The following is a 12,682-nucleotide window of genomic DNA, read 5'->3' on the forward strand; positions in this document are numbered from 1 at the left end:
AGATCATCAAAACTGAGCCACCTACAGCCCTGAGCCATGAAGCTCATTAGGAGTGGGGCAGTCTAAAGTTGGAGGAGAGGGGGAAAGTAGGGATGAATGACACCACTCTAAGAACAGTGAGAACATAACCCTTCTCCAGGGCTCCATAATGAGATAATACAGGGATCATGGAGCTCACTAGCTAGTACCTCTCCTCCTCACTCCTCTCCTGCTCTCCTCTCCTCCTCTCCTCTCCTGCTCTCCTCTCCTGCTCTCCTCCTCTCTACTCTCCTCCTCTCCTGCTCTCCTCTCCTGCTCTCCTCTCCTGCTCTCCTCCTCTCTACTCTCCTCCTCTCTTGCTCTCCTCTCCTGCTCTCCTCCTCACTCCTCTACTGCTCTCCTCCTCTCCTGCTCTCCTCCTCTCTCCTCTCCTCCAGTAGTGTAGATGTTAATGAGCAACACCACCACATCCCCAGTGGAGACCCACGCTACCCTGAAAGCTGCTCTATTTCTGTTCCTCTTCATCTGGTTCCTATCTCAGACGTTCATTATTTCCTCCCCCAGCTCCTTGAAGCGAAGCACTGTGCTGCTCTTTTCACTTCATTCCTTTTCAAACGTCTAGTTTTTCATTAGTTGACTTCAAAGTTGACTCCAACCTCTGGCCATTGAAATTCTTTACCTATAATACGTTATTCTGTTAGAACTATGCTGTGTATTCCTGTAGGGTTTAGACCTCGTAGAGAAACATTGCAGCATATAGAGAGATAAGCCACAGATGGATAGAGATAAATTAGATAAATGCATATTTAATAGGATGCTGTTTCACTTCAACCAGGGCCCTTATCAAACCAGTGTGTATAGAATGCCTCACAGTGCACAGTACACTCTGGAATGATATTATTTCTTACGGTCTACCACGGAGGGGGAAGTGCAAAGGTACAGTCCCAATTGAATTCCTATACAGGTCAATTTAATTAGTAGGACCAATATGCTCTAAATCCCTGACATTTCAAGGGAAGATACCCTGAGGCTATCAAACGAAATACACATGTTAGTTTAACATAATCAAGGGCTTCTTGTCCCCTGGCCTCTCTGTGTTGATGCAAAACGAGCCTCTATCTGCATTTCTCATATGAGCACTACAGAATGCATCTCTCTCTCTCCTTCCTTTGATATATACACGATTGTTCAAAAGTTTGGGGTCACTTAGAAATATTTCTGATCAATTTGATGTTATTTTAATGGACATTTTAATGGACAAAACATTTTCTTTTCTTTCAAAACCTTTCTAAGTGACCCCAAACCTTTGAACAGTAGTGTATATCTGATTGTTTTGAAAATGGTGCCATTCCTCTCCTGTGCCATCTCTTCCTCTCTACCTCCAGCAGAGTGACTGACTGTTAACCTGGCTGGGGTCTATGGGATGCCTGTGTCTATGTCAGGTGGAAGATATGACCACTCCAGACTGCCTCTCCTCTCCAGCCTAATGTCGGACAGCCATTGCATTGGATTAGAAATCAGAGAGGAGGGGAGGGGAGAGGAGGGGGTGTAGAGAGGAGGGTAGGGGAGAGGAGAGGAGGGGAGAGGAGGTAGAGAGGAGGGTAGGGGAGAGGAGAGGAGGGGAGTAGAGAGGAGGGTAGGGGAGAGGAGAGGAGGGGAGAGGAGGGAAGGTAGAGAGGAGGGTAGGGGAGGGTAGGGGAGAGGAGGGGAGAGGAGAGGAGGGGAGAGGAGGTAGAGAGGAGGGTAGGGGAGAGGAGAGGAGGGGAGAGGAGGGGAGTAGAGAGGAGGGTAAGGGAGTGGAGAGGAGGGTAGGGGAGAGGGGGCAGAGGAGAGGAGGGGAGGTAGAGAGGAGGGTAGGGGAGAGGAGGGTAGGGGAGAGGAGAGGAGGGGAGAGGAGATGAGGGGAGAGGAGGTAGAGAGGAGGGTAGGGGAGAGGAGAGGAGAGGAGAGGAGGGGAGGTAGAGAGGAGAGGAGGGGAGGTAGAGAGGGGGGCTGCCTCTGTGCCCTATAAAATTCTCAGTACATGGGTTTTACTGTGGTCAGTAACCATTAGAAGAGGGAAAATGGGAGACATTCTCACCATTTTAGTCAGCCAAGCATCTCAGATGGTGTGTGTGTGTGTGTGTGTGTGTGTGTGTGTGTGTGTGTGTGTGTGTGTGTGTGTGTGTGTGTGTGTGTGTGTGTGTGTGTGTGTGTGTGTGTGTGTGTGTGTGTGTGTGTGTGTGTGTGTGTGTGTGTGTGTGGTCTCACAATGCACCACTCTAACTGTCTGAAGGAGTCCCGTTGCCCAAATTCTCATCTGCTCTCAAGCTCCTGGTGAGAGACAAAGCCTGTTACAAGGCCCAGCCGTGATGGAGTCAGCCCTGTTCTAATAGTACAAATCCTCACTTCCTCTCTTTAAAGGGAAGATTAGAGCTGGTTTCTAATCTAATCTGGAGGACAAAGCACTTCACTGCATGTGAATAGAGGATCATTGCTGCACATAACATTACATCATCTAGACAGCACATTTGACAATGTGGTTGATGTCAGCGATCAACGCCGGCCTGTAAATGCGTGCATCGTTTATTAGTTGTGAGTATTAGCAGTGGGAGCAAAATAACAGTGGTGAGGAGGAGGGGCGGGTTCATAAAGGCAGACGGTGGGTTTTGCACATGCAAAAGAGATCAATAAAGCTATTAACAAGTCAATCACTGATACAGTGGATTAAATGGCAGTCATTGAGTTATCCCAGAATGTTGAAGAGAGTAGGAAGACCAGTCACATCCCTGCCTTGCCACATCAGAAACCAACCTGATAGACTGCCGCTTCGGTCTGAGCTGTTGTGAGAGCTGGTGGTGCTGAAATCTTGTGATTGGTTGTGTGGCATTCTATTAGACAATCCCTCGGCCAATCGGTAGTCAGGAATGAAAAGGAGTGCTAGTGGGGTTAAAGGGTAAAAATATACAGTGGCATCAGGTGATTGGCTGAAGCACATGCAGAACATGCAGTTAGATCAGCAGGCAAGCAGTGAACATTCTCCACTCATGCACACCTCTTCTTGTCAGCCATCTTGACATTTGTTCTCTCTCTCTCTTCTTTCTCTCTCTTTCTGTCTCTCTCACATTAATCACTCACTCACCCACTGTCTCACTCACCCACCCACCACCCACTCACAGTCACATTCACTCAGTGAAACATTTAGCCTTTGTTCGTGACGCATCATTTTGGGGGGTTTTATATGTATAAAGTTTTTTGACTTTGACAACAAAAAATATGAGGAAAATAATATTTTGGAAGAAATCCAAGTGATTATCCATTCATGAGATGGGAGAGATAAATCCACTTGTTGCAGGTGCAAGTTATTTAATGTAACACTGTTTTGAGATACAATCAAATGTTACTTTTAAAATAAGACGGTAAAGGATCGGGTATTGAGTTAAATTATGGGCACAAACAATATAACAAATCTACTTTAAACCTCTAGAGAATGAGACCATGACAATATAGGAAGAGTCTCAGAAAACTCATTAGTCCTGATGCAGGAATCTCCACAAGACTTTCAGAAAAGTCCTCTATAAAATCCATTAGAATTAAGTTGAATTACTTTTAATATTAGTTGTGCTAAAGAGGATAGGCAATTAGTTAGAACAGAGAGAGGGAAGTAACATAATCCAAAACTGGAGAAAATGGATGCTTTAATCTAGCTCCCTGGCCATTCATCAGGTGTTTATTTAACCTTGGAAAGTGACCAAGACTGAATGGCAGCAAGGGGGAAATGAGTCCTTAAAACAGAATCAGGCGGTCTGGGTGGAGTGGAGCTGGAATGGGCTTCAGAGACAGATTGTGAGTATTAAAGTCCAAACTACTGTCAGGTCACAGTAACCCCATGGCTTATAAACAGGGGTGAACTGGGGTATCATATGAAACACTCCATACTGACTCAGCAGTGATTTGTACTGGGGTCATACACTCACAGTAGGAGGAGTGAGGCCATGATGGTTAAGGCTAATATTGTCATGTATCACAGGGCTGTGTTGAGTTGAGTTGGGATTTCGCATGGCAGGGAAATATGAGAAGTCTCACCTTCTGTATGACATGTGCACACACACTTCCTTCCTTCCTTCCTTCCTTCCTTCCTTCCTTCCTTCCTTCCTTCCAACACACACACACACACACACACACACACACACACACACACACACACACACACACACACACACACACACACACACACACACACACACACACACACACACACACACACACACACACACACAATCCCACTCACTGTTGTTGCAGGAGTTCTTGTCAGGCAGGGAGTACCCCAGGTTGGCCATCTCCTGTTTGGCCTGGATGGAGGCCTTCCACTGGGCCTCGGGGAGGTCCACGGCCAGCTCATGGATGCTACTGGAGTGAAGGATCTGTGTGGTGGCATAGGGGGTGGCTCCCTGGGAGCCCTGGCTGGGGCTGTTGTAGTTAGCCTTGGTGGTGAAGTCTATACTGCTATAGATGGCTCCGTCAGACAGCATGGTGCCACTCTTATCACCATTACTACTGGTGTCTGGAGGAGACACAGGGAGAGAGAATACGGGTCAGTTTAGAAGACTGTGGTGTGGGCTTCAATGACAAATACTGTGTGAACATCAACTATAATTATATTTGAATAGAAAATAGAAAGGTAAAGTGATGTTTAGAGTCATTGATGAACAAGGCTGCTCTTCAAGATAGATTAGGAGTGGAGTGGTGTCTATGTCTAACTATGAATCAGGTCAGAGTGACCCTGGGTTCAGTCAGCAACAGTCCCAGGGGTTTGAGGGAATTACCCTGAGCATCTCAACGCTTTGACATCAACTCAGCTCTTAACATCCAGTTTAACATATTCATCTCATTGAAAAATCCATCCCCACTTATTCATGCATTCTAATTCCAGTGGCTGACTTCACAACCTTGGGCCTCTCTCTCACCCCCCCCCCCTACCCCCAACCTCTCTCTCTCTCTCTCTCTCTCTCTCTCTCACCCCCCCCCCTCTCCCTACCCCCAACCTCTCTCTCCCTCCCTCCCTCTCTATATCTCTCTCTCCCCTATCTCTCTCCCTCTCTTCTGAGCCTGCTTCTTTCCCTCTCTGTTTTCCTGTCTCCCTCCTCCCTTTGTTGCTGCCAATGAGGGATAATGGTGCCACTCTGCATGTGTGTGTGTGTGTGTAAGTGAGCCCAGAGCCTCAGTAGTACTGTAGGGTTTGAGCGCCCAGTGAAGGGGAGATGATGTAGAGCCACGGCAGAAGAGTCCGCAGTCAAGCTGGCCCTGTCCTTCACGACCGGCTGCCCTGGACCATCTTTTCACATCCCCCCTTTCTCTCTCTCTCCCCTCCCCCTCACTCTCTTTCTCCCTCCCTCCCCATTTCTCTCTCTCTCTCTCTCTCTCCCCATTTTTCCCATTTCTCTCTCTCTCTCTCGCTCCTCTCTCTCTCTCTCCCCCTCCCCTCACTCTCTTTCTCCCTCCCTCCCCACTTCTCTCTCTCTCTCTCTCACTCGCTCCTCTCTCTCTCTCCCCCCTCCCCCTCACTCTCTTTCTCCCTCCCTCCCCATTTCTCTCTCTCTCTCTCTCTCTCTCCTCTCTCTCCCCCCCTGACTCTCTTTCTCCCTCCTGCCCCATTTCTCTCTCTCCCCCCTCCCTTCTTTCTCTCTCAGTCCCCATTTTTCTCTCTCTCTCTCCTCTCTCTCTCCCCCTCCCCCTCGCCCTGACTCACTTTCTCCCTCCTGCTCTCTCTCTCTCTCTCTCTCTCCTTTCTAAATTCAATTCAAGGGGCTTTATTGGCATGGGAAACATATGTTAACATTGCCAAAGCAGGTTAGGTAGATAATATACAGAAGTGAAATAAAGAATCAATCAAAATTAACAGTAAACATTACACTCACAGAAGTTTAAAAAGAATAAAGACATTTCAAATGTCATATTATATATATATATACAGTGCTGTAACGATGTACACATGGTTAAAGTACAAAAGGGAAAATAAATAAGCATCAATATGGGGTGTATTTATAATGGTGTTTGTTCTTCACTGGTTGCCCTTTTCTTGTGGCAACAGGTCACAAATCTTGCTGCAGTGATGTCATACTTGGGTATTTCACCCAGAAGATATGGGAGTTTATGAAAATCGGGTTTGTTTTCGCATTCTTTGTGGATCTGTGTAATCTGAGGGAAATATGTGTCTCTAATATGGTCATACATTGGGCAGGAGGTTAGGAAGTGCAGCTCAGTTTCCACCTCATTTTGTGGGCAGCAGCCAGGTTTGCCTATGGTGGCCTCTCTCAATAGCAAGGCTATGCTAACTGAGTCTGTACATAGTCAAAGCTTTCCTTAAGTTCGGGTCAGTCACAGTGGTCAGGTATTCTGCCACTGTGTACTCTCTGTTTCTGTCTCTCTATACTTCTCCCCCTCCCTTCTCTCTCTCTTCCTTTCTCACTTACCCACCCCCCTTCCCTACATTTCCTCCATCTTGTCTCACATCCTCATCTTCTGAGGTATGGCTGATGACACTACGCTGGACTGTTTGCCATTATTCAAGCCGTGACAGTGCCTATACCCTGCTGCTAGCGCGCTAGCCTCACTCTGATGTGGTATGTAAATGTATATCCAAAAACACTCATGCAATATGCAAACAGGTTTACATCTTTGTGGGGCTGGTAGCTAGGAGGTGAGAGGAGGACATGATGAATCATCTGAGCTAGGGTACAGTACAGAAGAGCAGTAGAGGAGTCAGATCAGCATATATCATCTCATACTATATCTACTATCTCTCCTCTCTCGCTTCTCTCTCCCCTCTCTTTCTTCGCTCTCTTTCCTCTGTCTCGTCTCTCTCTTCTCTCTCCCCTACCTCTTCCCTCTCCCTATTATCTATTATATATCTCTCCTCTCTCCCTTCTATCTCTCCTCTGTCTCGTCTCTCTCTCCTCTGTCTCGTCTCTCTCTTCTCTCTCCCCTACCTCTTCCCTCTCCCTATTATCTATTATATATCTCTCCACTATCCCTTCTATCTCTCCTCTCTCTTATGTCTCCTGTATCTCTCTCCTGTCACTCTTTCTCAGTGCATGCTGGGAGTGTTTTGTAGTTTAGAGACCATGTGGAGGGCTTAGTCCTTACTAATTTTCTTGATTCTTTCCTTGGTGTTTTCTTTCAATTCTTCTGTTAGTGAAGCGGTACCCACTGGTTTTGTTCAAAGTTAGGGAAAAGGATGGAGTTTTAGTTTCCTGGGGTTTGGAAGGTGTGGTGTGTGCGATGGCTTCTCAGCCTGGCGCGGAGGAGATGCTGTCGATACGGCATGGATTCTGTTGTGTTCCTGAGAATGGAGTTAAGGTGGAGGAGGTTCTGCTCGCGGTCGGTGAACAGGTATGAGCTGGAATTATATATTCTGCATCCAGAATGAACAAAGCTCTGGTTGTGTTCATGAATATAGTAAATTTAGTGGGCAGGCTAATTACCAGTGTAAAATTTGTAAGGGATGTGTTGCTGCCGATTTCTCCACTTTCAACTCCTTTGACGAGAGTGGTAGTTGTGAATCTGTCTCTGTTTATTACGGATGATCAAATCTGTAAGGAGCTGAATCATTTTGGTAAGTTTTCTAGTGGTTTTTGTGTACCGTCGGCAGGTTTTCAGATGCCGTTAAGCATTTTGTTTAGTTCCGGAGGCAAGTGTTCATGTTTCTGAATTACAATGAGCAACAGTTAAATGTGCATTTTAAAGTGAGACATGGGGAGGGACTCTACGTGGGGTTTGCCAGCACAGATAGCCTGCAGTGCTTTGAGTGTGGGGATTTGGGGAGGAAGAGCTTTGCGTGCCCACATAAAGGCCTTAGACAAGGTGAGCGCCAAAGGGAGAAATCAAGGTCAATGTGCAGGGGGCCACGAGACACAGGCAGCAGAGGAAGGGTCTAGTCAGGTTATGGATGGTGGTGTAGATAAGTCTGGGTCTAGTCAGGTTATAGATGGTGGTGTAGATAAGGCTGGGTCTAGTCAGATTATAGATGGTGGTGTAGATGAGGATGGGTCTAGTCAGGTAATAGATGGTAGTGTAGATGAGGCTGGGTCTAGTCAGGTTATAGATGGTGGTGTAGATAAGGCTAGGTCTAGTCAGGTTATAGATGGTGGTGTAGATGAGGCTGGGTCTAGTCAGGTTATAGATGGTGGTGTAGATGAGGCTGGGTCTAGTCAGATTATAGATGGTGGTGTAGATGAGGCTGGGTCTAGTCAGGTTATAGATGGCGGTGTAGATGAGGCTGGGTCTAGTCAGGTTGTAGATGGTGGTGTAGATAAGACTGGGTCTAGTCAGGTTATAGATGGCGGTGTAGATGAGGCTGGGTCTAGTCAGGTTATAGATGGTGGTGTAGATGAGGCTGGGTCTAGTCAGGTTATAGATGGCGGTGTAGATGAGGCTGGGTCTAGTCAGGTTGTAGATGGTGGTGTAGATGAGGCTGGGTCTAGTCAGGTTGTAGATGGTGGTGTAGATGAGGCTGGGTCTAGTCAGGTTATAGATGGTGGTGTAGATGAGGCTGGGTCTAGTCAGGTTATAGATGGTGGTGTAGATTAGGCTGGGTCTAGTCAGGTTGTAGATGGTGGTGTAGATGGGGCTGGGTCTAGTCAGGTTGTAGATGGTGGTGTAGATGAGGCTGGGTCTAGTCAGGTTGTAGATGGTGGTGTAGATGAGGCTGGGTCTAGTCAGGTTATAGATGGTGGTGTAGATGAGGCTGGATCTAGTCAGGTTATAGATGGTGGTGTAGATGAGGCTGGGTCTAGTCAGGTTATAGATGGTGGTGTAGATGAGGCTGGGTCTAGTCAGGTTATAGATGGCGGTGTAGATGAGGCTGGGTCTAGTCAGGTTATAGATGGTGGTGTAGATGAGGCTGGGTCTAGTCAGGTTATAGATGGTGGTGTAGATGAGGCTGGGTCTAGTCAGGTTATAGATGGTGGTGTAGATGAGGCTGGGTCTAGTCAGGTTATAGATGGTGGTGTAGATGATGCTGGGCCTAGTCAGGTTATAGATGGCGGTGTAGATGAGGCTGGGTCTAGTCAGGTTATAGATGGTGGTGTAGATGAGGCTGGGGGTGGTCAAAGGCACCAAGAAACCTTTGCCTTTCTGACCACAGAGAAAGTGCAGATGGTCAAGATGGGAGATGGAGATGAGGAAGATGAAGGTGAGTCTGAGGAAGAGGACGATGAGGAGGCTTTCTTTTCAGACTCCTCCTTGATGGGTCCAGAGCTGACAGCCAGTCAGGCAGAGGGGTCAAAGTACATGGTGAGGGAACATTCAAGGTTCCTGAATGAAACAATAAGGGACAACGTTCATCTTAATGCTTTCCTTGCATTCTGGGAAAGGTTTTAAGTCCAGTACAGCATGCTATGAAAAATGAGAGGCATGGATTCCTCTCACCCAGGGAACGTTTTAGGTAGAGGAAGTGGGTCACAACAGTGCGTAAAGGTCTACTTATAGATGCTGTTTAGATTCATATTTTTTTTCTGGCACAGGATTTTTGAGCCATGCTATTGGTCTCTTTCTTTGCTGAGCCATGGAAGAAATGTTAGTGCAGGGGTGACAGTCCTTTTTGGGTCTGGGACCTGTATGTAACAATTTGCTGCTCAAATGAGGTATGTAGGGGTAGACTGCTTCTAGTAAAAGCAGAAATGAATAACAGGGGTTTTGGCCTGACACAGGGAGGGAGAGGGGACTTATGTTTGGGTGTCTTAGACAGGAACTCTCACAGGTAGCTCCTGAGGAGACCCTGGTGGTCGGTGGGGAGAGGAATTGTACAATGAATTTGATTAAACACAGAAATGGGGAGGAGCCTCATTCAGGCTCAGTGGAGCTGTTAAGGGACATCATTAATCAGTCTGACCTAGTGGACTTTGATTCATGTGTTTTCTATGTACGCCAGGTTAATGACATTATTGTCCCGGTGGAATTTGAGTTCTATAAAATTATAAAAAGAAAAGTATGGAGATGTTTCAGGACATATGGTGTGTCGAGGGGCAAGGTAAGGAAATGGTGGTGGTGTAGACCACCATCTATAACCTGACTAGACCCTCTCTCTCTCTCTCTCTCTCTCTCTCTCTCTCTCTCTCTCTCTCTCTCTCTCTCTCTCTCTCTCTCTCTCTCTCTCTATATATATATATATATATATATATATATATATATATATATATATATATATATATATATATATATATATCTATATATCCGGTTGATCAGATATATATTAGTATAGGACAGATCCAGATCTCTCACCTCCTCTGCCAAAGTTACTGAGGTCGTTGGGTCCCCCGGAGCCACTATTGACAGGCAGGCTGGTTGCAGGCCAGGAGTCAGCCAGCCACGGGTAGCCTGCGTCACTGGCATTCAGCAGGCCTGGTCGGCTATGAGGAGACACAGGGGTTGTTACACATGGAAAATGGTCATAGTTAAGAATAGTAATAGGTAAAATTTGTCTTAAAAAAAGTAGTACTAATGAGATAATTCAGAAACTGGATGTATGTACACAATGTGGCTCTCATTTAAAGTTAGAATTCATTCAGGCAACACTGCTCTGTATCTGTCCTTTTGTCCTGCTGTCTCACTCTGACACACACACAATAACACCAACCCACACACACACATAATACACACACACTCATTAATACACACACACACACTATTCTTTTTATATTTAACCTTTATTTAGCTAGGCAAGTCAGTTAAGAACACAATCTTATTTACAATGACCCGGGCCAAACCCTAACCCGGACGACGCTGGGCCAATTATGCACCACCCAATGGGACTCAATCACGGCCAGTTGTGATACAGCCTGGAAACGAACCAGGGTCTGTACTGACATCTCTAGCACTGAGATACAGTGCCTCAGACACTGTGCCACTCGGGAGCCAATTAATACACACACAAACATTTTAATGCACACACACACACACACACACACACACACACACACACACACACACACACACACACACACACACACACACACACACACACACACACACACACACACACACACACACACACACACACACACACACAACCTAATACACACACACACACATTAATACACACACACACACACACTGCATAGACGCACATCATTCTTCCTCCCCCACATAGACACATTCACAGATAACCTTGTTCATTAACATCCATTGATCCCATCAACCCCTTGTGGTGATGCCTTAGTTGAGTGGTTGTCCTCCAGACCCAGCCCGAAACCCTCTTCCCTCTCCCAGATCAACTTGTGGGCTGCTGCAGCCTGTGGGATGGATGGATGTACCGGGGCTGGCTCCATTTAACAGGTGTTGGGAGTCACTCCCATGGGTGTGGGGGCCATCAAAATCTCCCATTAGGACTTGAACCTGTCACGGGTGACTGCTGGGAGGCCTTTAGGGCCACTTTACTGTACAATCACGTCTCAGCCTCGTTACCACGGGCAACACAGATGGAACTAGATGAGATATGAGAGATGGAGCTAAATGTCTTTGTTTGTGTGTCAGTACATTGGTACCACACTAGTTTCCAATGGCTGAACCATACAGATGGATTCATATTTTCTACTGAATGTACTATAATCTAGAAATGTATCAATAGTGTTATTTTTCTGCCCAGGATAAGGAGAGGATTCAAAGACAGTGCTGTTTGTCTACAGACAAAAGCATCCGGCAGAGTGTGGAATGAGAGGTTGAACTGAGCTGTTCAAGGTCTCCACAGCAGCAGCAGCAAGCTAGAGCTTTCCCTCTCTTATTCCTGAGAAATGGCTGGCTGCCACGGTCGGTCAGACAGGCAGCATCACATGATCAACCGGATGGCTTCTGCTAGAGGGAACACGGCACAACAACACCCCACTGCTAGTGCCCTTCAGTCTCTGTCTCTGTCTCTGTCTCTGTCTCTGTCTCTGTCTCTGTCTCTGTCTCAGTCTCTGTCTCAGTCTCTGACACGCTCAGTGCTACAGCCCAGCACCCTTAAAAGCTGTGACGTGCCTCATGCCTAACAGAGCTTTTGTCTCTGCTTCAGTGAGGTAACGTGATGTGCTGGCCCTGGGGAGAGGAGAGGGAGGGGAGGGGTATGGGAGAGCCCCAGGACATTGTCAGGTAATGGGCACTCTGCAGTCAGTCTCTCCCTCAGCCACAGAGCCACAGGTTCTAATGAGAAGAGCTGTCCCATGGAGGGAGACTCCAAATGAACTGCAGCGCTGCAGAGACAGGAGGGAGGCGGGAGGCCCTGACAAGCTAAGAGCCCTCGCCGTGGTTCCTGAATGAACTGCAGCGCTGCAGAGACAGGAGGGAGGCGGGAGGCCCTGACAAGCTAAGAGCCCTCGCCATGGTTCCTGAATGAACTGCAGCGCTGCAGAGACAGGAGGAAGGCGGGAGGGCCTGACAAGCTAAGAGCCCTCGCCATGGTTCCTGAATGAACTGCAGCGCTGCAGAGACAGGAGGGAGGCGGGAGGCCCTGACAAGCTAAGAGCCCTCGCCATGGTTCCTGAATGAACTGCAGCGCTGCAGAGACAGGAGGAAGGCGGGAGGCCCTGACAAGCTAAGAGCCCTCGCCGTGGTTCCTGAATGAACTGCAGCGCTGCAGAGACAGGAGGGAGGCGGGAGGCCCTGACAAGCTAAGAGCCCTCGCCGTGGTTCCTGAATGAACTGCAGCGCTGCAGAGACAGGAGGGAGGCGGGAGGCCCTGACAAGCTAA

The 12,682-nt window shown here is 47.5% G+C and overlaps 1 protein-coding gene across 1 annotated transcript in view; it reads right to left on the bottom strand.

The window, feature by feature from the left end:
• Positions 1-12,682, bottom strand: part of LOC135546641 (roundabout homolog 2-like) — a 651,734-nt gene that overhangs the window by 33,902 nt on the left and 605,150 nt on the right. The window contains 3 exon segments of the mRNA XM_064975230.1: positions 2,773-2,898; positions 4,250-4,522; positions 10,240-10,367. Coding sequence (XP_064831302.1) covers positions 2,773-2,898; positions 4,250-4,522; positions 10,240-10,367 — 527 coding nt within the window.

This window comes from Oncorhynchus masou, chromosome 9 (genome assembly GCF_036934945.1).
Source record: "Oncorhynchus masou masou isolate Uvic2021 chromosome 9, UVic_Omas_1.1, whole genome shotgun sequence".
Classification (NCBI taxonomy): domain Eukaryota; kingdom Metazoa; phylum Chordata; class Actinopteri; order Salmoniformes; family Salmonidae; genus Oncorhynchus; species Oncorhynchus masou.